Genomic DNA, 24,147 nt, shown 5'->3' with positions numbered 1-24,147 from the left:
TTGTTTATTCAATATTGTAATCAGTTCATTATTTAGAAAATAACTTGTATTCGAACAACTACTCTGTAAATTATGATTTATTGATTTCGACTGTATATTTTGAATTATGAAACATGATTACCAAATAAATTTCTGAACCTTATTGATGACTTGACTATTATTACAGAACCAACTACCAAGGAAATAAACCAAAGTATTATAAACAAGAGGCCCAAAGGGCCTTAACGGTCATCTGACTACCTTGGCAATAGTAAAATTAATTAGATATGGTGTCACTTTTTCAGGACCATGTCAGGATCATTTTCAATTTCTTTAAACAAATATTATTTCAAACAAGAGGCCTTAACATAAAGGAAATTAATTAGATATAGTGTCATGGTAGCCATCTACGATTTGGGATCAACCATGTCAGGATAATTTCATGCAATTTTCAGCCAAATTGCATAGGTAGCACTTGTGAAGAAGTTCAAAATGTATTTTCAAGATGGCGGCTGTGGCGGCCATCTTGGACTTCAGATCGACCCGAAAAATAACAACACTTTGTTCGGGACCATGTTAGGATCATTTCATGCAAGTTTCAGCTAAATCGCACTGGTAGAACTTAAGAAGTTCAAAATGTGTTTTCAAAATGGTGGCTGTGGCGGCCATCTTGGATTTCCGATCAGCTCGAAAAATAACAACACTTTGTCAAGACTATTTCAGGATAACATCATGCAAGTTTCAGCTAAAACGCACTGATAGAACTTGAGAAGAAGTTCAAAATGTGTTTTCAAGATGGCGGCTGTGGCGGCCATCTTGAATTTCGGATCGACCCGAAAAATAACAACACTTGGTCGGGACCATGTCAGGATCATGTCATATAAGTTTCAGCTAAATCGCACCGGTAGAACTTGAGAAGAAGTTCAAAATTCGGCTGACCTAACATCACTTCACGGGCTGCCCTTCCTTAACATTCCTACCAATTGCCAGCTCATTGGCACCAGTGGAACTGGAGAAGAAGTTTAAAAAAGGTTTTTCAAGATGGCTACCATGGTGGCCATCTTGGATTTTGGACAGATCCGAAAAAATAACAACACTTGGTTAGGACCATCTCAGGATCATTTCAGGTAATTTTCAGCTCAATCCCACTGGTCAAACTTGAGAAGAAGATTGAAATAGTTATTGGTTAGGAAAACAGTGATTGCGCAATCACCTTACAAAATGGCCGCCATAGCGCCCATGTCAAAGATTTTTCAAAACCGAAAAATAACAACACTTCACGGGTTGCCCTTCCTTAACATTCCTACCAATTGCCAGCTCATTGGCACCAGTGGAAGTGGAGAAAAAGTTTAAAATAGGTTTTTCAAGATGGCCACCATGGTGGCCATCTTGGATTTTGGATCGACCCGAGAAATTACAACACTTGGTAAGGACCATCTCAGGATCATTTCAGGTAAGTTTCAGCTCAATTCCACAGGTCAAACTTGAGAAGAAGATTGAAATAGTTATTGTTTAGGAAAACAGTGATTGCGCAATCACCTTACAAAATGGCCGCCATAGCTCCCATGTCAAAGATTTTTCGAAGCCGAAAAATAACAACACTTCACGGGTTGCCCTTCCTTAACATTCCTACCAATTGCCAGCTCATTGGCACCAGTGGAACTGGAGAAGAAGTTTTAAAATAGGTTTTTCAAGATGGCTACCATGGTGGCCATCTTGGATTTTGGACAGATCCGAAAAATAACAACACTTGGTTAGGACCATCTCAGGATCATTTCAGGTAATTTTCAGCTCAATCCCACTGGTCAAACTTGAGAAGAAGATTGAAATAGTTATTGGTTAGGAAAACAGTGATTGCGCAATCACCTTACAAAATGGCCGCCATAGCGCCCATGTCAAAGATTTTTCAAAACCGAAAAATAACAACACTTCACGGGTTGCCCTTCCTTAACATTCCTACCAATTGCCAGCTCATTGGCACCAGTGGAAGTGGAGAAAAAGTTTAAAAATAGGTTTTTCAAGATGGCCACCATGGTGGCCATCTTGGATTTTGGATCGACCCGAGAAAATTACAACACTTGGTAAGGACCATCTCAGGATCATTTCAGGTAAGTTTCAGCTCAATTCCACAGGTCAAACTTGAGAAGAAGATTGAAATAGTTATTGTTTAGGAAAACAGTGATTGCGCAATCACCTTACAAAATGGCCGCCATAGCTCCCATGTCAAAGATTTTTCGAAGCCGAAAAATAACAACACTTCACGGGTTGCCCTTCCTTAACATTCCTACAAGTTGCCAGCTCATTGGCATCAGTGGAACTGGAGAAGAAGTTTAAAACAGGTTTTTCAAGATGGTTGCCATGGCGGCCATGTTGGATTTCGGACCGACCCGAAAAATAATAACACTTGGTCAAGACCATCTCAGGATCAGTTCAGGTAAGTTTCAGCTGAATTCCAGTGGTCAAACTTGATAAGAAGATTGAAATAGTTATTGTTTAGGAAAACAGTGATTGCGCAATCACCTTACAAAATGGCCGCCATAGCGCCCATGTCAAAGATTTTTCAAAACCGAAAAATAACAACACTTCACGGGTTGCCCTTCCTTAACATTCCTACCAATTGCCAGCTCATTGGCACCAGTGGAAGTGGAGAAAAAGTTTAAAATAGGTTTTTCAAGATGGCCACCATGGTGGCCATCTTGGATTTTGGATCGACCCGAGAAATTACAACACTTGGTAAAGACCATCTCAGGATCATTTCAGGTAAGTTTCAGCTCAATTCCACAGGTCAAACTTGAGAAGAAGATTGAAATAGTTATTGTTTAGGAAAACAGTGATTGCGCAATCACCTTACAAAATGGCCGCCATAGCTCCCATGTCAAAGATTTTTCGAAGCCGAAAAATAACAACACTTCACGGGTTGCCCTTCCTTAACATTCCTACAAGTTGCCAGCTCATTGGCATCAGTGGAACTGGAGAAGAAGTTTAAAACAGGTTTTTCAAGATGGTTGCCATGGCGGCCATGTTGGATTTCGGACCGACCCGAAAAATAATAACACTTGGTCAAGACCATCTCAGGATCAGTTCAGGTAAGTTTCAGCTGAATTCCAGTGGTCAAACTTGATAAGAAGATTGAAATAGTTATTGTTTAGGACAACAGTGATTGCGCAATCACCTTACAAAATGGCCGCCATAGCGCCCATGTCAAAGATTTTTCAAAACCGAAAAATAACAACACTTCACGGGTTGCCCTTCCTTAACATTCCTACCAATTGCCAGCTCATTGGCACCAGTGGAAGTGGAAAAAAAAGTTTAAAATAGGTTTTTCAAGATGGCCACCATGGTGGCCATCTTGGATTTTGGATCGACCCGAGAAATTACAACACTTGGTAAGGACCATCTCAGGATCATTTCAGGTAAGTTTCAGCTCAATTCCACAGGTCAAACTTGAGAAGAAGATTGAAATAGTTATTGTTTAGGAAAACAGTGATTGCGCAATCACCTTACAAAATGGCCGCCATAGCTCCCATGTCAAAGATTTTTCGAAGCCGAAAAATAACAACACTTCACGGGTTGCCCTTCCTTAACATTCCTACAAGTTGCCAGCTCATTGGCATCAGTGGAACTGGAGAAGAAGTTTAAAACAGGTTTTTCAAGATGGTTGCCATGGCGGCCATGTTGGATTTCGGACCGACCCGAAAAATAATAACACTTGGTCAAGACCATCTCAGGATCAGTTCAGGTAAGTTTCAGCTCAATTCCAGTGGTCAAACTTGATAAGAAGATTGAAATAGTTATTGTTTAGGACAACAGTGATTGCGCAATCACCTTACAAAATGGCCGCCATAGCTCCCTTGTCAAAGATTTTTCGAAGCCGAAAAATAACAACACTTTACGGGCTGCCCTTTCTTAACATTCCTACCAATTGCCAGCTCATTGGCATCAGTGGAACTGGAGAAGAAGTTTAAAATAGGATTTTCAAGATGGCTGCCATGGCGGCCATCTTGGATTTCGGACTAACCCGAAAAAAAAACAACACTTGGTCAGGACCATCTCAGGATCATTTCAGGTAAGTTTCAGCTCAATCCCACTGGTCAAACTTGAGAAGAAGATTGAAATGTGAAAAGTGTACGGACGGCGGACGGCGGACGGCGCACGACAACGGACGAAGCATGATGGCTATAGCCATGGCTATAGCTATAGCTACCCTTCGGGTCAGATGACCTAAAAATATTTTTAAAAAAATAACAAAAAAAATATAACAATAAAAAAATTATAGAAAAGAAGAAACAATGTGTTACCTTCGCACGAAGAGCTGTGCCCTTATGAAGTATATTTGTCGTTTTTATTCAAACATGTTGAAACGTAATTAGACAATGTGTGCGAAGTATAACCGACTAAAAGTGAGGTGACCGCCTTATATCTCTAAGGCCCAATAGTCCGAAGGCCCATTAGTCCGAAGACCCAATAGTCTAAAGGCCCGTTCGTCCTAAGAAACGTTAGTCTGAATGCCCGATAGTCCGACAACAGATAATGTAACTGGAACTTTTTTTGCGAACATGCAGTGTTCGAAATGAAACAAACATTTATTACAGCTTTCTATACAAAAGACTGTAGTATACTTGGTAAGATATGCTTATGAGATCCTTTAGGTTTGCCGCTGAAAATGTTAATACACAACGAAATAAAGTGAATTTCAAAAAAGGTCTTGAAATACATAAACATATTTCATGTTAAAGAATATATACATTTTATATGTACACTGCAATCCTGTTTAACATTTTCCCTAACAAATATCATTATGCGAATAATTTCCATCATTTAAGGGGAGAAAATGTCAAAGAAACGAAAATATAAGTCGTTAAGTACATATTTATCAATTATGGACCTTTGTGGAGGTTCATATATAGTGTTATAACACCTTGGCAATTTTCCGATTGATAAATTAATTACAGGAAGAATGTTGGCTACAGGACGCCATGTCGAGTGCGTAGCGTTTGGAATGTTTCTGTGCACCCTGACGTCATAGCGCGCGCTATCCAATATGGCGACGCCCATGTATAAACAGAAACATCGCTGTTTGATACATATAAACTGTGATTTTGGCTATTTTTAAAAGGTATGGACATGTGTAAATATAATAGAATAATACTGAACTACTTTATATATCTATCCTAAATTCATATTAACGTGACACAGTTTTAGTGATAAATTACCTAAAATGGACAATCGTATGCAAACACAAAATGCACATAGGTACATTGTATATAGTATGGGCTGGTCGAATGTAACTGTTCATAATACTCTGTTTGTTTGTTTCCATTATTAAATTAATGTCTCTGTCTCTCAGCTGAACGGAAATTGGGAATAGTACATTATACTTTGCATTCGAGGGGCCCAGGGAATACATACATTCGAAACAACTTTAACTGGTTCGACCGTTTGTTAAAGTCATTATTTTAATTATAAATACAGACAGATCTGCATTTTTTATACAGGCCTGTGAGGGCTTCGTCAAGGCTCGTCTGAAAACAGTATAAAATCACCAGATCCATTTTTTAAAATCATAAACGAACAATCAGGTTCAACAAGTCAAACCGTATAATCGAAAACTGCCCTGGGTTCGATTCCTGGTCGGACCCCTTGATATATAGGTACTGAGTATTTTTCTGTTCTTCCACACAACATGGCTATTAAATATAAATTCCCTTTTTTGCAAAACGGCCTATTATTTGTTATGATACAACTAGAAGTATGGTCCGAGGACGTCTCCTTGATGAACTCCTGGATCCCCGTCCTATGTAATCGTAAGGAACTGACGATACTGCAATTTTGATGCACATCGTGCCATCTCTACTTTTGAGGCAGATATACATGTATATGAGAGATATTAAATGACATCTCTACCATTTTCACAATCCGCAGAAGAACGAACCCTTGTAAATTGTATGTGCTTATTTTTTTCTCTATCAAAAAACATGAACAAATTATTTTGTGATTTTTTTTAGTTATCAATTTCACATTTTTAACACCATTGACATGTATCGCTGTTTTTTTAACTTGAAGATAAAAATAATGAATTGCGCTCAAAAAAAAAAAAAAAAAAAAAAAAAACACGGAATTTTGCCCATATGGAATGAAGTAATGTTATATTTCTTGTATTAATTAAACACGAGTACATGTGTACCGATTATTGTCCAAAATGCATGATGCAGTATCGTTTATGCAATCTGTCGGCAATGAAACACTTTTAAACACATGGGAGTCGTCCGTTCTTAAATGACGATGGCTGTTAATAGGACTTAGGACATAATAAAACAAACAATTAAATAAAGTAAAATATATTACAGAACAAATAACAAAACAAGTTTGTGAATTTTAACAATTATAAAATTTATTAAGTCAGCTTCTATATTCCATTTTGTATGTATAAATAACTGCACAGTTACAGCTCCCCTCGACACATTCATATACTACAAACATACATTTTTGCATGTATAAATAACTGCACAGTTACAGCTCCCCTCGACACATTCATATACTACAAACATACATTTTTGCATTATGGTTACCTTATTTAGCACTTTTTTGTGCAAGAAAATTTGCACTAAAATGTATTACGCTAATTGTATTTTCTATACCATACTTGTAGTAATTGTTTGTAATGTATAATTGTAGTAATTATCGATAATGTGTAATTGTAGTAATTATTGGTAATTTATAATTGTAGTAATTATCAATAATGTTTATTTGTAGTAATTATTGGTAATGTATAATTGTAGTAATCTTTTGTAATGTATAACTGTAGTTAATGTATGAATGTGGAAATGATCGGTAATGTATAAGTGTAGTAATTATTGGTAATGCATAATTGTAGTATTTATCGGTAATGCATAATTGTAGAAATTATCGGTAATGTATAATTGTAGTAGTTATCGTTAATGCTTAATTGTAGTAATCTTTGGTAATGCATAATAGCAATTATGAGTAATTTATAATTTTAGTAATTATTGGTAATGTATAATTGTAGTAGTTAATGATTATGTATAATTGTAGTAATTATTGGTAATGTATAATTGTAGTAATTATTGGTAATGTATAATTGTAGTAATTTATTAGAAATGTATAATTGTACTAATTTATTGGCAATGCACAATTGCAGGAATTATTGGTAATGTGTAACTGCAGTAATTGTTGGCAACGCATACTTGTAGTAATTATCGGTAATGTATAATTGTACTAATTATTGGCAATGTTCAAAACGATTCGATCTTAAACTTGATTGTACCAAAATTAGAATAATCACAGTATTATAAATCGACATCGAACATGGAACAAGCCACATTGACCTGTATTGGTAAAAAGGCATTTTTGGACTTTGGATGCCTGTTCAAACTTTCTTTTTGACTCCTGTGACCTTGAAATATTAAGGTCATTGATATGAGCAAACAGGAAAGAATTTCAGGGTGCTATTATCAATCAAGATTATTATCAATGAAGGTCTCTATGACTGTTTTGCAGAAGAAAAAGTACCCCATGAATGGACGGATAAGATGCATTTAAGTCCGATGTAGCAATATTATAGGTTTGATACATAATTATAACAAAAAAATTCATAATAATTTATTAAATAAGGAATACTATGTATACCACAGATAAATATTCTTATAAATTAAAATATGATTATAAAGACATTTGTTGTATAATGGACGGATCATAAACTTTATTATAATTACAAAATGTGATGATGGTAAATGAAGTACTTATATAAATACAAATACAAAAATCATCGTCTTACACATCGGGACACGATAGGACGGACATTAGTAAAATGGTGCCCCCATTTCATGGAGGTCGTGACCATATTATATTTGAAGTGCAATCCTCTATGAAATTTGTTAGAAAGCAAATTAGGTTTCAGGGTGCTAATTCAATAATTTTTTTCATTTTGATAACATCATGCTATTGTAATTGCCACGTATTCGGTACAGGAAAAATGTTTGCTTGATTTAGACCATATAAAGACATTACATATAAAAACGTTTTTCTTTTTTTTCTGATGAACAAAATGGTTTATGAAATTATGAAAACACCATACACTTATAGATACAGATTAGACAAGGACCGCTTTTGGCAGGTTATACTGTAGACAACTTTCCCCATTTTTCAGATAAACAAAATGATTTGGAAATAGGAATTTCAAACTGATTTTGAATTTCAAACTGATTGATATCTTTGGTATATAGTTTCAGTGGAAAACAATGTTAAAGTAGACATTGGGATAAAAAGGCAACCCTTTTGGCTTCGCCCCGCCCCTCAGGCACGCATCATTATTAGGAAAATGACTTTATGAAACACAAAAAGATTAAAACAGTCTAATTTAAATGATATTCATTAATCAAAGGATTTCAGGCTAACAATTAGAATTACTGCAATCCAGCCTATATTCGTGGCGACTTTTTACATGCATTTTCACAGAGATTTTCACCAGGGCCCAGTTTCATGAATATTCCTCGAGTATTTTAGGAATGCTTAAAACTGTCAATAGGAAATCATTACGGATTTTAAAGATGTTCTGAAGTTAGTAAATATCAAAATTCACAAAAAGTTAAGAATTGAATGAATTTCTATCAATATAGATGATGTAGATGTTAATTCTCATAAATTTATTTTTGCGAATTAAATTTGATCGCGAAATTCGCGAAAGCAAATCGCGCACAAAAGAAAGTTGATTAACAGTACTCTTTTGCGTAATAAAAGCTTGGCTATGTGCAGACATGATGAATGTAAGCAACTTGGGCATGAGATACCGAATATAAACTAGTGTTGATGAAAATTAAATCAATGATACATAGTTATATTATGTGACCTAGTTTGTGAGCAGTATGTAAGCAGATAATATTACCGATTTCTTTCTCAGGGCACAGCTATGTCTACCCAAACATATATGGATAAAACAATGACTAGTTAATAAGCTCCATATCTGTCTGGCAAATGTGTGCATGATTCCTCCTCAAAAATATAAGATTATTATTATCACTTCCGCAAATGTTCGCCGTCAAAGCTTTATCAATACAGCTTTCATCAGTTTATTTTCATTTAGTTAAGGTTGTCAGAGATAAATACATGTATACAGTGTATTCGAGTCTTCGTTATAACGTAACCCTGCGGAATATTAATCCCAATTCTGAGAACTGCTTTATGAAGACAATCTTCTTGAATGAGTTATGTCCCTTCACTGGGAATCCAGTCATACATTCATAATCTTATTTCGATTTCATACCAGGAATATGTCTCCCTCATATATCCTTCTCAGTGTAGAAACCATGGAATCGTTTTCCCCTTACTTATGCCAACATGTTTTCATGGTGACATTCGCAACACGTAATTCCACCATGGAAAGTCAGTAGGAACAGACAAATTATCTTCCCTTTTATCTGCCAACATGTTAGTCATCATGGAAAGTCAGTAGAAACAGATAAGTTGTCTCCCTTTATCTGCCAACATGTCATGATCACGTTGAGATTTTTATATTCTCCTATGGATAGCTACTGTCATGAATCTCCCCGCACCTGGATCCCTCTTATCTGTAAAATGGAAATAAAACAAATTACTCCGGAAGAAAATGTAACCCAACTTTAGTTTGTCTTCAACTTAATTTGTATATATGTATTCCAAACTGCAATCCTGGCGGTAATTTTATTGTAAGTTGTAAAGCCACAAAATTTACGAAGCATTTCAAGACGAATGAGTTTAGTTTTTTTTATCCAAATAGTCAGGTAAAAACACAAAACATGTGAAATAATCTTGTATTATATATAACTTAGCAATTTTAATTATAAAAAAAAATGTTAAAAAGGTCTGTTAAAGTATAAATATTTCTATAACATATTTTAAAGTGAAGACTACTAAAAACATATTTTAAAACTTATTTCACATAAATGCATGTAGGTATCGGAAATAAAGATTTATGTTTTCACCAACACCAACATGTAATAAACATATATAACTCTCACCAGGGTAACATGACAATGGCATAACAGACAAAAGTTTTTGGCACGGTCATGGTAAAATGTCGAGATAAACGTGTACGATACACTGAAAAAGTCTTAATTACTCGAGACCGAGTTAACCAGATATAACTGTAATAAAATAACTAGAAAGTCCTTTGTAACCATAATTCATCGCAATTATGAAATTAATTTGTTATCATTTTGCAAAGATTACGTCTTCAACATAAAGCAAAATAATGTACAAAACGAAATGTTTTATAACCTATTGCTATGTGTTGGATTTTACATCTAGCTAATGCCTATTCAAAGCAAATAATACAAGATAATGTCTTTTGGAACATTGCAATAACCTAGGTTATTATTTAGCTGTTACTAAATATATGTCACTAAAACTTTTTTTGAAAAACAAGGTTTGGATCAGGAAATAGCGTTATAACATGCAGGAAAAAATCCAGTAAGACGATAATAAAAAACATTAGTAATAAGGAACTAAAAAGGTAAAATATATTTTCAGTTTCAAATAACCTACAAGCCTTGCTAATCTTGCCTGTCTTGTCTAAGCTTCTGTGATATCTTGCCAATATTTTCTTATGGGTATACCAGTCGACAGCGACGTCAAAGTGTCATTACAGCGTCTTTCAATATTTGGGACATAAACGCATGACAATGATCGATGTGATAAAAGAATACATTCTAGAGAATAGTAATCTCAGTTTATACTGGAATCATGTTTGAATGCACAGTGTCCGATAATGGTGGAAAGAAAGAATTAACGTTTGCTTTAGCAGTAAACAAAATTTATCAACCACATTAAGTACAAATGATTCAAGTATTTTGCTTTCTGTGTTTTCGCTGTAAACAAAGAAAGTACAAGATATTTTAGTGTTTTGTTTTGCGTTATGGAAAATGAAAGTGGATGAAAGGAAGAGGTTATTTGATAGACAGATAAGAGAAATATAAAAATCTACTCTATTTTGGGAGGAGCGGTATCCAATAGGATTTTTCTATCTACACCAAGAACATATCTGCCGATGGGTTACCAAGCCTTGACACATCAGACTTCAGCTTTAGAAACAAGACCCATGCGGGTCTAATCTACATTGTACGCCTCTTAATGTTACACAGTTTTGACCTGCCACGTCCATCTATTGTACAAGCGCTTTTTTGATAATGATTATAAAATAATCTTGTCATTTTTTTTTCAAACAACAATAAAAAAAATCAGAGAACGGCGCGAAAACCCGACGTTTTTATGACGTCGTTGTTGCGTATTGATTTAGAAAAACTAATCCACAATTTTTAACTTCATCGGGTTATAAAATAAATTGTTTTTGCTTACTTTTGTGAGAATCCGCTACGGTGATTCACACTGTCTACAAACAAAATTTATTTCATACCCCGATGAAGTTAATATTAATGCGGTAAATAAATGCATTGTTTGGTTTTTAATTTATTCGTAGATTTGCTTTGTACTAAAGCAAATATCAAATTATAGAAATTTATCTAGTATTAAAATTGAATCTTTTGATAGAAAAAATCTCTATTAGCTGAAACTCGTGGACTTTGTAAAATTACAGAGTTATAAAATGTGACCGTTTGTATAGGCTTATTAAGGGCAGGTTTCTGCGAAAGCATTAAATAATAACGATATAAACGATGTTAGTTATTTTTTTAGTTATTTTTTAATTTGTGGATTCAATTTATGGTATTTTTTTCGGTTTCTTTAATCCATCTCTCTTAACTGAAGCCTGCGTTTGTGTCAGAAATTTGCAAAGTCCATAAAGACTATCACCCCTAGAAGCTCGAAATGGAAGAAAATTGAAAAAATATATCAAAATATTGATAATGCATACGAAATCGGGGAAGCAGATCGCTTAAGTCTTTCGAACACAATGTTGATGTATTCTTGGGTAAGGATAGAAGTGGGAATTTGAGTTATGTCCCTTGATCCTGTTCGAGCAGTCTGAGGCTTTCCCTTGTAGTCTTTCAAGTTTCTCGTTAAAATTCTATGTATAGCTTCCTCGGTCAATCCAGTCTGCATTTTGATTGGTCAAAAAGAAATATTTAAATGAAACATGATTACCAGTTCTATTCTAAGAAGTTTTTTTTAAAGATGCAGAGACCCTTTATACTTACCAGAAATGAGCCAATGTCTATTTAAATGTGTTTTTTTATGGAAAATATCATATTATCTACTTTACATAGAATCTAATGGAAATTTAATGTCTACTTATGGAAAATACAGTTGTATCATACTATTCTTAATTTCCATGGAATCTAATGAAATATAATCTACCACTTATTTTTCAGCGAAAATGCTACCCTCGGAACAGTGCTTTTCTAATGCCATTTTAAGTTGAGCTTGGAAATCCTATCCTTGACAATGTTTTTTTTACATCATTGTAGTTTCTAATATGACACTTTTTTAGAAGTATGGAATTTTGCATTGTGCGTAAAAATCATAATTTGTAAAAAAAAAAGTAGACATTTTTATTGTTTAAATTGCATATTTTCTCCCTGTGGAGGACAATTGTGTGAAAAGCAAAAATACGTCATTCACGTTTTTGAAAACTCTCCGAAGTAAATGGGTATTTCATTTGATTGTAGTTGAAAGTATTGTGCTGTAAAACTGATCAAAATGTAAACATATGATACTTTTTCGCTTGTTATTGATGTATAAACTGTATTTGAAAATGACATTAATTAAAATATAATTAGTACAAATGTATTCGAAAATTTATCTGTAGAATTACATTTAATTTGGAAGTTGTCAAAAAAGAGTTCATAAAACTAAGATGAAACTTAACACCCTAGATGATTCCTCCCCTCCCCTTTTCCACTGGTCTTCTCATTGTGGAAGCATGTAAAGAAAACGAATCTAGGGCAGACAAAAACCCGTGTAATTATCTGTGACCGAATCACCTACCAATGGGCCGGGCGTCCTATTTAATCGTTGTCGGCCTAATTTGGAGACATCGTCGGTCATTCCCGGGAGTGTTGTGGCTACGAATCCAGTTGAAGCCGTGGCGGCTGGAGTCGTGGTTTGGCGCGTGAACGTCTTATACGAAGTCCCGGATCTGAAGTGAAAGAAAGGACGTTTATCTTATTCTTTGTCCTCTGTCTTATTTTAGCTTGGGCTTTTAAAACTCCTCAAATGGCAGATTTTATTACATGTATTGCAGTATCAACGAAAGTTTTAAAACAAAGAGATTATAGTTTTCCCTTAGTTGAATATAGCTTCAAACCATTAACATATAAAGATAATATATATTGAACATTAATTTTCGAAACAAAACTAATGTGCATGCTCTAAATAGTTATAATGTTTTGCTCGTAAATAAACACAAGTTAAGGGCATTTTAAAACAGTTTTATGATGCAGAAATGAGAAATAAAGAAATTGCGAAATTTCATAAACTGTGATTTTATTTATAGTGTTTTCAACCTTCAAACATCGTTAGAATTTCAACACTATCCCGACGTCCAAACTTAAAGAAATGTCCCTTTAAAGGACCATGCAAAACATGCTTGGTTAGTAAATAGGATAACATACATTACATATATTAATCACAGATTATTGTATAAATGATCAAAATAGCTTCAGTAACTATATCAAGAATATTTCACCCCTAACACCGGGTATTATGATAAAAATAGGAAACTATATGTTATACTGTATAGCGCTTGAAATTCGCGGGTCTTTATTTTACGGTTTCATATCCAGGATTATTCGTAGGGGTTAAATTTCGCGGTTAACTAATTCCTACATGTTTTTGAGCTATTATTCTTAGGTACGGGAATGAATTTCTGGATTTTTTGCTGTTTAGGATTTGCGGATTTGAGTGAAACGCAAATACATGTATAGTGAAAATAAATTACCCTCAAATTTTAACCGCTATACAGTATAACTTCCTATTCTCAGGATTATAGATACATAAAATTATTTTGAATTCCTGATCGATTTCAGAATCAAACATGCGGAACAAGGAATCTATGGAGTTGAAAAAAGAGACACAATTGTATCAAGAATCCTTGTCAAAATCTGACATAACAATATGTCGGTCATGCGGTATTCTGATCAGTCACATAACCAATGACCTTGACGAAGCTACACTAAAATTGTTCGCTTTCTTAGAAATAATGCATGGTTGCATGCTTCAAATGTCCCAATTAGAAATTACGAACAGTCCAAAAAGAGTTATTGAATAAAACACGCAGAGGTACATTCAGGATCTGGCGATTAGTTCGACAGATACGAGGTTTTGAAGATTTTGAGATTAAGATTCTTTTGTAAGACGATTGTTTAATTTGGTTTACCACTTGCTGAGAGATATACCTGGCTAATTTCTTGTTGCTACTGGCAACATGGCTACCAGTACTAATACCAGCGAGATGAAAATTAGATGCGAGAGCGGTAGAGTCTCGATGGAGGTAAGGGTTATTTCTGGCGGTGACGGGAATAGTTGTAGCAACACCATCGATATCGCTCTCACTACCACCATCTTCAGAGCTGCAAAAAGCATGGCGGTGTTAGATCGCTTAGCCAATAAATCAGCAAGGTTAAAACGTTAAAAGCCAATCAAAAATAAACAAAAGCTTTCAAATAATGGAATAAAAGTGTGTTAAATGTTAGTAATATACTATATGATACAAATACTAAGAAAAATATATAATTATTTCAAATATTCTAATTTTTATCAGCTGGCTAATTTTGATTTTAACGCTTTCTTTATATGTTAGAACCAAAAATAAGTGTTGGTAAAAGTCAATCCAATTTGAAAACAGTAAAAACTTTGATTTTATAACCAAAAATTAAGGGATCAAATAAAAATATTGAATTGATTAACTAACTATAATGAAAAAATTACTAGTTAGTGTTTAATTGATTAAATATTAGTATTCAATCGAAATTAATACTTTACATCGGCTGGTTTGTATTCATGCGTGTTTTCATTTACTAATATACATTAACAATATTAATTATAAACTGTCTAAGGTTAGATACAACAGATACCAAAGCTGATTTGTCAGTCAGCTGACCTACCTTATCTCCCTTGGTTGAGGTAACGTAGATGGCAGCACCGCAGGCGCAATATCTCTAAAAGTATCCGCTGTAATTAAAAACAAAAACACTTTCTAGAAAAACATTGAAAACGAAATTTTAAATATTTCTTTTACAGTCATGCAATAAACATGTAACAGCATCTGTCGCATGTTCAACTTTTCACGATTTTCACTAAAATTAAAGAACTTTAAATCCAACGAATAACTCGTTTGAAAGGAACCTTAAAAGTGTACAGGCACATTATTTTCATATTTCATAATGAGCTGTTAAATCGTGTAAATAATCGGCCGCACGATTAGATGGAATAACACAAAATGTTAGAAATCTAATATGATTAGAACCGTCCTCAATGATACTTCAGGGGTTACTATCACAGTCGTGATATCCACCCCTGGAATATTTCATGGCAAAATTGACGGTTCCATGGGCGGAACCACCAGGTGAGATATGTATTTAGATCCTTTGATTGACGGTATTGTTTTGAAGTTGAACATAGCGCATATCTCTGTGATCTTCAAAGGAAGCTCTGCAGGCCTATGATTGGTCAGGTTTTTTTCTACTGAACTGGTGGATATAAAGACAGTGACAGTAACCCACAAGAATCGAGGATAAGAACATTCAATGTCCCTAAGTAGTAAATTAAAACTTTTCCAAACTCACAACAAACATCAATACAAATATACCTCACCATATTCAAACATTAGTATGAATAAAAGAAATATATATATAATTAAGAACATGTTCTGAAAAAAGCTTTTTTTTCAAACCCACAACAAACATGAATATAAAACGCTATATAACAACTTGTTCAAACATCATTAGTATCAATAAAAAAGAAACCTGTAAAAGTTTTTAATAAATCATTGAAAATAAATAATACGAAGTTAAACCTTGATAGCAAGACGTCGGCAGTACTCTGGTAAATATATATAATCAGTGTTCCATTATTCTAAAGTGAAAAGTTCATTTTAAAGTTAAGAAAACCAAAAATAAATTATTTCAGAATTTCGAATTCAGTAACCGTGGAAAGTACCGCTGATTACGCGAAGGTCGCTTGATCGCAAAAATTTACCCCGCGCGTAATTTGTTATATTTCGTGAATGTATGAACAATGTTGCCAACAGACGGAATGTATATGTACATCTATCGTGAAAATAACAACACCGTGAAAGTTTGATGGTTGCAAATCGCGAAATTAAACACTCGCGAAAATTTCTACTTTTACAGTACACAAGTTCGAGGTAGCAATCCAGGTTAAACTGTACAAATGAAACGAATTAGTATCTTTTTGCACCAAACAAATTGTAATCACTCAAAAGCGATAATTCGCCACTGCCAGGACACGTCACGCTAAAACAAAAATTGAAACCTATAAATGTTGATTCTTGTCGCAGAAAAGAAGATTCTCGGGGACGTAGCCTAGCCAGTGTTTCAGCTATTGTTGGCATCCCCTCGCATAACGCTATACGGAAATTGCGTCTCAAAGCCGGAGGGGTCAGAGGTCGAGATTGTTGTAATGAGACAATTCTCCTTGGGTAATGTGTAAAGCTGGGTTCTGGCATTTCATCACTGTCGGTGGTCGCGCACTTATGGAACCAAGGAAAAAAGAAAACATTCAAAAATAATTCTAAAATTAGTTATATTGTACTGGAACATACGATACCTCTATGTATGTTAGTAGGACTGTTGCCAGAGTATAACTGACGGGAATTTCATTTTCACATCGTATCAAAATCTTTTAGACTAAATTGAAAGTTTAATCAGTTATGACATATAACAGACATCCGGAAGTTTTAAATCACGTTAATCAAATTTCTTTTTCGACTAAAGCTTTAGATTGATCGAAAGTTTAGTCTGTTCTTTCACAGAATAGACATCCGAAATTTCGTCAAAAATATCAGATTTTAGATTTGTGAAAATAAATTGACAGACTTACTTATACGCAGAGATATCATTCGTCAACAGCACATCAGTATCATATCGAAGCTTACCTGCGTGGGTATAACTCGTGCGAATATTTAACCCTACAAGCGTCTGGGCGATGTTGGATGTTCCTTCATTTAGCGCCACCTGTAGGCGGCGCTGTAATTCATCGTTTGTTAGCGACCGATTTAGCTGCTGATGAATGGGCATCAAAGATTTTGGGCAAGAACACAGTCCATCTTCTAACTCACACTATACCATCACAGAGATTTCACATGGGTCAGTAAAGACACAGGTCAGTGACGATGTAGACAAAAGAAGCCACGCAGAAAAAAAATGAAGCCAAACATGAGTAAACATGTTAATCAATCAAATCCGTATTATAATAAGATTACGACTGTAGATTATATATTAACACAGTAAAACAAATGTTAGTTTTAGTTAGTATTTCAAATACTGTATAGTTATTTTTTATTCATGGCGGTATAATTTCGCTGTATTCGCGGTTATGTTAATTTCCGCAAAATCAAAAATCTGCGAATGAGATGAAATGATCACAGAAAGGTAACCTATTCAGCTTATTATAGCGAATCAAAAATAATTAAATCGCGAAATTTACTACCCGTGAAATTAGTCAACTATACAGTATATTTTTCAACTGATACCATAAAACAGAATATTTTTGCTTGTACTCAATTTTTTTTTAAGAATTCAAATGATGAAATGAACTACTGCAACTTTTTGATGCTTTGCGAAATTGAAAACATACCATCCCTGTAAATATTTTCAGCGATATGGTATAGCCGAAAGATGATATTGCACTAGATATGATTTACTATATAGACTTTATTCATTAAGTTCAACCATCTTTTTGTTTTTTGGTTTTTTGTTTTGTTTTTTTAAATCCATCGCATTTATGCACAAGTGCAAGATTCTATTCACAACTACTATTTGTTCATAATATAGGTTATTGTTTTCACATTAGTTAATTTACATGACAAGCAAACTCAAGCATGGATTAATAGCCTCAGTTGTTTCTCATATAATGTCACAGTGTGTCTCACATGCTTGTTCTAAAATCATAATGTTGATCAATCTTCAAATTGAAAAAGAATCTTCACAATTTAAGGATAATATAAGGATTTATATTATTGTTTTTTCGTTGATTCTTTAATCAATAATAGAATAATATACGAAGAGAAACTAAATCTATGACTGGCAATGCAAACAAAATCCTTGTTTTTTGATAACTTAAACTGAAATCATACAACATTCTAGCCTTTATAATCGAGACACAGCCTAGCCACAGCCTATTGTAAATTAAAACTAATCAAATTTATACTATCTGATAACACAAAACTATTCCTGTGCATTTCAGTCAAATTAGGTCTTTAAGATACAGCCTTAAAAAGAAAACATCATGAACATTTTTATATGTATATACTATAATTATTTCCTTATAATATTAGAACTGTAATTGGGACATGTAAGTAGTTTTCTCGATTTAAATTCCATTACACTGGCAAAATCGAGAATTCAAAATTGCAACACCCAAACTAATATGATGTATTTGCAGACAAGATTAAACTTTTTCAGACTAAATCTAGCCTATAACAAAAAGTAGCTGTCACAAACACGACTGACACTGGTGTGACAATGATCCCCCACCTGTAGCTTTAACCAGGCCTCCATGTACCAGGCACGTTCATTAGTAGGTACAGCGGAATCGCCGAACATCTTCAGAGATATAAAACAATTAATGAAAACCAAACTCAACGGCTATGTCATCTCGGATTGGTGAGACTTATATGCTAAAATAAGATTTACAAAATGTTCCTCGTTAATTAATTTGTTCCACTTATAAACTAAACTTAGAATTACAGAATGGTGCATTTGTTTTGTGAAGAATCCCCTTACATTGTGAAGGGTCACCCTGTTCTCCGTTACGGAGTAATCATACCAATGGATCGCCGCCATTTTATCAGAGTGATTCTACTGCGCTGTAGCTTATCGTAATCGCCAGGTTTGGCCGATTTAACTAGTTTAACATTATATTACAGGCGACACCAAAGTATTCCATTGGTGGAATTATTAATATACGTCATCATCTTCCGTTTAGTTCATGATTTTCTTTTTACTGAATGAAAACCTACACCATGTACACGTGTATCACAAACCTGTTAGATATCATTAAATATGTTACGACAAAAAATGATATACATGTGTAACTTGATTTTTAACAGTACCTCAGCCTGTCCAGACAAATATACCAATATATAATATTACTATTCTGTTAATTAGTCGGGGTATTTTTTACCTGCTCAATTTTAAGGATCTGCAATATGTACGAATTGAGGAAAAACTTTAACTTAAAGGTCTCCGAGAAAAAAACCCTTCACTACAGGTGATTTATATACACACAAACACAAAAATATCCATTCGTTTTACGAAAATAATATCTATTTATCAACTTATCAACATGCATTGTTTGTCATATAATTTTTGAAAAATAATTTATTATTCAACTAATGCCAGGTTAAGTTATAAATTAAAGATATCATAGTTGAAACTGTATGGGTAATACTAGATCAAATCAACATTACATTACGTTAAATGTTGTTTTTTTAACTTAAAGTGCAATCTTCATTTTAACTAATTGTTATTAATAACGACAACTCTTTAACTTTCCCTCACAAACAGCAAGATCTCCAGAGGGCCTAAGTCACTCACATAGTTCACTAAGCCCTAGTTAAATGTATACGAAAAAGTTCTAGATGGATATATATATAGGGGATTGTAATCCAAATTATTTCTATAGTTCCGTGCAATAATTTAAACTCCATATCAACTGCCTTCTTCTCAGAAGTAATACTGTATACAAAATCTATTTTCAATGGATGTGGATTGCGTATGCTTAGAATGTTTTGAAATCTAGGATATAAATTTCAAGGAATGTGATTTGATTGGAATCGTGATTGTGATTTTGATATCTGCTGTTAAGTCGTTAATAGAACGGCTTCATACTGTAAAAGGGTGAGAATCCCATCGGAATATAACAAATGTAACAAATTTTCCCCTCCACGCCCCACCTTCTCGTGGACCTTTCCATGGATTCAAATACAGACTGACGAAGGACGATGTGCCATGCCATAAACTCAGGATTAGTAGAATAACATTTCAAAAATAGTTTACACTCTGATATGAATTTCCTTGCAACCAAACATCTGTTTCATGCACAGCTAAAATCCACACCAACGCTCAACAAATTCGATCCCATCTTTAGACTACATTTTTATTTCACCATAAGGTAAAAATAAGGAATCTGACACTCATTCTCAGCTGATAAATGAATGAAAGATCTTTTTTGCCCCTACACAAGTCCCATCACATGTGTCCTTATGAACGACATATAGACATCCCACAGGAAATCACGACTGGACAATGGCACATTAACACATTTAAAACATGACCTTTGACCCCTTCACCATCAACACAGGAGACGTACGTTATGGTCCATTTGGTTATTAACGTTGATAGTGGTAGGTCGTGTTCTATCCAAATACTCCCACATCGGGTCACAAGACTAAATTAGATTCCAATTAAAACTAATTATCGACTTCGTTAAATTCCAATTAACATTAATTAAAGACTAAATTAGATTCCAATTAACCAGTTAACGACTACATTAGATTTCAATTAAAAGTAGTGAACGACTACATTAAATTCCAATTAAAACTAATTAACGACTACATAATCGCCAATCAAAACTAATAAACTACATAATTTCCAATTAAAACTAGTTACGGTATCGACTACATCAAATCCCAATAAAAAAATTCAATTGATATTAGATAACAGCGACTGAATTAGATTCTAATTAAAAATTTACATTAAAATTAGTTGACGGCGACTAAATTAAAATCTAATTAAAACTAGTTAATGACGACTAAATTGTAAGTTTTAATCAAATTCCATTTGAAGTTGTCCTTGAGAAATAATGTATACATAAACATAAGTATTAAAACATCCGTTGAATCTTGCAGAGAAAGCTGTATATACATAATAGTTGAAAAGTCGCAGAAGAAAAAGACAGGGTCCTGAGGATCACGTAAATCTATAAAGATTAGGAAATACACCAGAAATACTGTTCTATTATCGTTTTTTTTTTTAAATAAAGAAAATCTTATATTAATTCATTCATTCTTGAATGCGCATTTAGGGTCTTCTAAATCAAAGATGGGACCAGTCCATTACTAAGTTTCAGGGATGTTAACTTAATGTATTTAGTATCATACCATTTTTTTTAAATAGCAATTTTACGGAGTTACAATTTAGTTCTGAATTCATAAAACACGGATTTCTAAATAACAGCATTAACATATGAAACAAAAACAAAAATATTGTATTACATATCGTTTTTAGACATTCTTTTAAAACCAGAAATCAATTGTTAATATGTCAATATGACTTTTCTATTGCTGCACGAGTAAGTTCTAATAAAAGATCATAAATTACTTTACATATACAATGTGTGTACAGTAGTGATGCATGAAAATACTTACAAAGAACGCCATCTCCCGTCGTTTTTCTTCTTCAGTTCGTTTCTTCATTTCTGCCATTCGCTGAGAAAAATAAGTATCAAATTATAATTGTTTCTTCAATAAATTTCCTTGAACAGTTTTATTCGGAATTAAATTTTGTGTCAATTTGTATTTGTAACTACCTTTGCTGCTCTTTCCAAACTTCGTTCTTCTGAGAAACAAGGTATTCCGCCATTTCTTCGTCCCTCGTACTTGCTGACGAAATGGGGCGCGTCTTTCTTCTGTGCTCGCATGTATTTCTCTAGATTGGCACTCGACTATAAAAGAAATAAACAAATATAAACGTTTACGAAATAAAACTAGCATAATCCATTTATAAAGATTTTGACAGATTTATTAATAAAACATATGCCTCAGTTTTTTGCTTTGTCTCTTGATAGTATATGTAACGTTTTGATTTAATTTTTTATTAGTACAATGTATATGTGATCTAATTTTAATGAATCTATTTATAGTGTCTGTGACCTAGATTAATACTTTGAAGCCATTGACAGTACATGTGGTCTAGTTGTTTACTTTTGAAACATTTTAAAAGCTGAACAAGTAAATAACTTGTTTTATGATGCCAAACATTCAATGACATTCAAACACAACTGACACAGCACATATACGTAGAGTACGAGTTCATCGTGCTTACTTTACTATCCAATGTATGTAATTCTATTGTAACATTTTCGTATGGTGTCATTCACTACACTTGGTGCACACACAACATACTTGGTGTAAACACAATCTACATTGCGTGAAAACGTAAAAGTAAACAATGTGTTTCTTGCAATAAACTTGAGCAGTAAGATGGCAAGAATAAGATGCAGGTATTATTACAGACAAAAACGGATAACATAATTTTCTAATTATGATTTTTCAAAACATTAAAAGATTAACATTAGTAGTTGTTTTAACAAAATTAATTAGGAATTTCCTTTGAAATGTAATTTAATACTTATCACAAAAAGACTCCAAATTCAACATTTTAAACATAAATACACAGATGATGGTTTTTGTGTCTTTTAAAACATTGACTATCATATTGAAACATAGGTACATTGTAATGATGCTGTTGCAGGAAAGTAATTTATTTGAGCATGACTAAAACGTCAGAAAGAATAGCTTAGAAATCCAAACTAATTTGACTATGTTCAACGTCAACGACTACTTAGAGGCAATGCTTGTTAGTCTTTCATAGAAAGACCCAAAATTTTAACAATCGCTTAAAATTCTTGGTAATTGCATATAAATTAAGTTTAAACTTATTCACTCCCGAAAACACATTTAGAGTCTTCTGAATCAAAGACTAGACCAGTCCATTGTGAAATTTCAGGGGTGAATGAGTTAATTGTCAACATTAGTAATGTGTTTATTACAGTCAATTTAAAGTATACTTGCTTTAAAGAGTGAAAACATTTTGGCTAGAATACGAGTTGCCAGTTGGTGTACATGCTGAATCATTTAAAATCTAAAATTTGTATTTGTGCACAATGATAGAAAAGCTCTTAAAATATTTTGCTGGTGTTTAAAACTCCCAAATTTGAGTAAAACCGCGAATGTTCCTAAAATAAAACCCCTGTAAAATTCACCCGATATAAAGAAGGTAGTTATATACTATTCTGAGCTTGAAATTTAAAGTGACAAAGAAAATTACGATTTGATTTATCAGAAAAGTATTTATATTAGACAGAATATATTAGATGGAAAGATAGGGACAAATTCACTTCTCACTTCTACGACACGTGGTGCAACATTTAACATTCATTATGAAACCAACAAACCTTAGGTCTATGTATGCAAATGGATGGCTGAAGATAGAATGAAATTATAAATAATATTACACTTGAACACTTAATTTCTGATAAATCTTATCTCAAACTGAAAAAAAAAGATTTAATGAAAAAGTAGACGTGTTAAGAATAATTATATCATTATTAAATAAAATAAAAATAAAAGGTGAAACAAAAAAGGTGAATATCCAAATATTGCTCCGATTCAATAATTTTAACTTAGACAATTTTAACAAAAGGAATTCAGAAAGGTTATCAATTTTAACATTCTACAAAATGGTCACAGTAAATTTTCAGATATGGTATATAATAACGCTAATAATATTAATAGAGGTGAAGGTTATATATAGTTATATATGACGGTTATATACGACGTTACCGAACAGAAAGGTAAGTAAGGATACAAGTTTATAATATTACATTTTCATGGTATATAGTCTAGTAGTCTTGATTCTAAAATATATTATCGTGTGCCTCCATTAATTCATTCATATAATTAAAACTTCTTTCTGCTTTATATTTTTTGTAAAATACAGTCTTAACTCCATAATATCATATGTGCCCTATAGAATGCATTCATATAACTAAAACTTCTTTATGTTTTCTATTTTCATAAAACATTCATGCAGGCTTGATCCTGAAATGTCATATTATCTGCCCTGTTTAATTCATTCATACAAATGAACATGTATAACTTAAGATTTCTTTCTACTACCGGGGGTATCTATTTTTGTAATATGCAGTATTGATTCTTAAAAATGCCATATGACAAAAACGTCTTTCTGCTTTATA

General features: G+C 33.4%; 1 protein-coding gene across 22 annotated transcripts in view; it reads right to left on the bottom strand.

The window, feature by feature from the left end:
- Window positions 1–6,344: 6,344 nt before the first annotated feature.
- The window catches only part of LOC138309051 (uncharacterized), a 115,523-nt gene continuing 97,720 nt past the window's right edge, over window positions 6,345–24,147 (bottom strand). For 9 of the 22 annotated variants that reach the window (XM_069250152.1, XM_069250154.1, XM_069250158.1 and 6 more), the window contains 11 exons: window positions 23,347–23,373; window positions 21,700–21,834; window positions 21,539–21,598; window positions 20,482–20,559; window positions 19,294–19,311; window positions 16,423–16,639; window positions 15,033–15,099; window positions 14,325–14,498; window positions 12,916–13,066; window positions 11,843–12,024; window positions 6,345–9,563 (listed from right to left, as the gene is read on the bottom strand). In XM_069250152.1, coding sequence (XP_069106253.1) covers window positions 9,560–9,563; window positions 11,843–12,024; window positions 12,916–13,066; window positions 14,325–14,498; window positions 15,033–15,099; window positions 16,423–16,639; window positions 19,294–19,311; window positions 20,482–20,559; window positions 21,539–21,598; window positions 21,700–21,834; window positions 23,347–23,373 — 1,113 coding nt within the window. In that variant the 3' untranslated portion in view covers window positions 6,345–9,559. Of the gene's footprint in view, window positions 9,564–11,842; window positions 12,025–12,915; window positions 13,067–14,324; window positions 14,499–15,032; window positions 15,100–16,422; window positions 16,640–17,044; window positions 17,229–19,293; window positions 19,312–20,481; window positions 20,560–21,538; window positions 21,599–21,699; window positions 21,835–23,346; window positions 23,374–24,147 lie in introns of all 22 variants that reach the window. The other 13 variants (XM_069250157.1, XM_069250161.1, XM_069250167.1 and 10 more) reach the window with 5 other exon arrangements.

Source organism: Argopecten irradians, chromosome 15, assembly GCF_041381155.1.
Source record: "Argopecten irradians isolate NY chromosome 15, Ai_NY, whole genome shotgun sequence".
NCBI classification, from domain to species: Eukaryota; Metazoa; Mollusca; class Bivalvia; order Pectinida; family Pectinidae; genus Argopecten; species Argopecten irradians.
The sequence above is the reverse complement of the archived record's forward strand: the minus strand, read 5'-3'. Positions and strand labels throughout refer to the sequence as shown.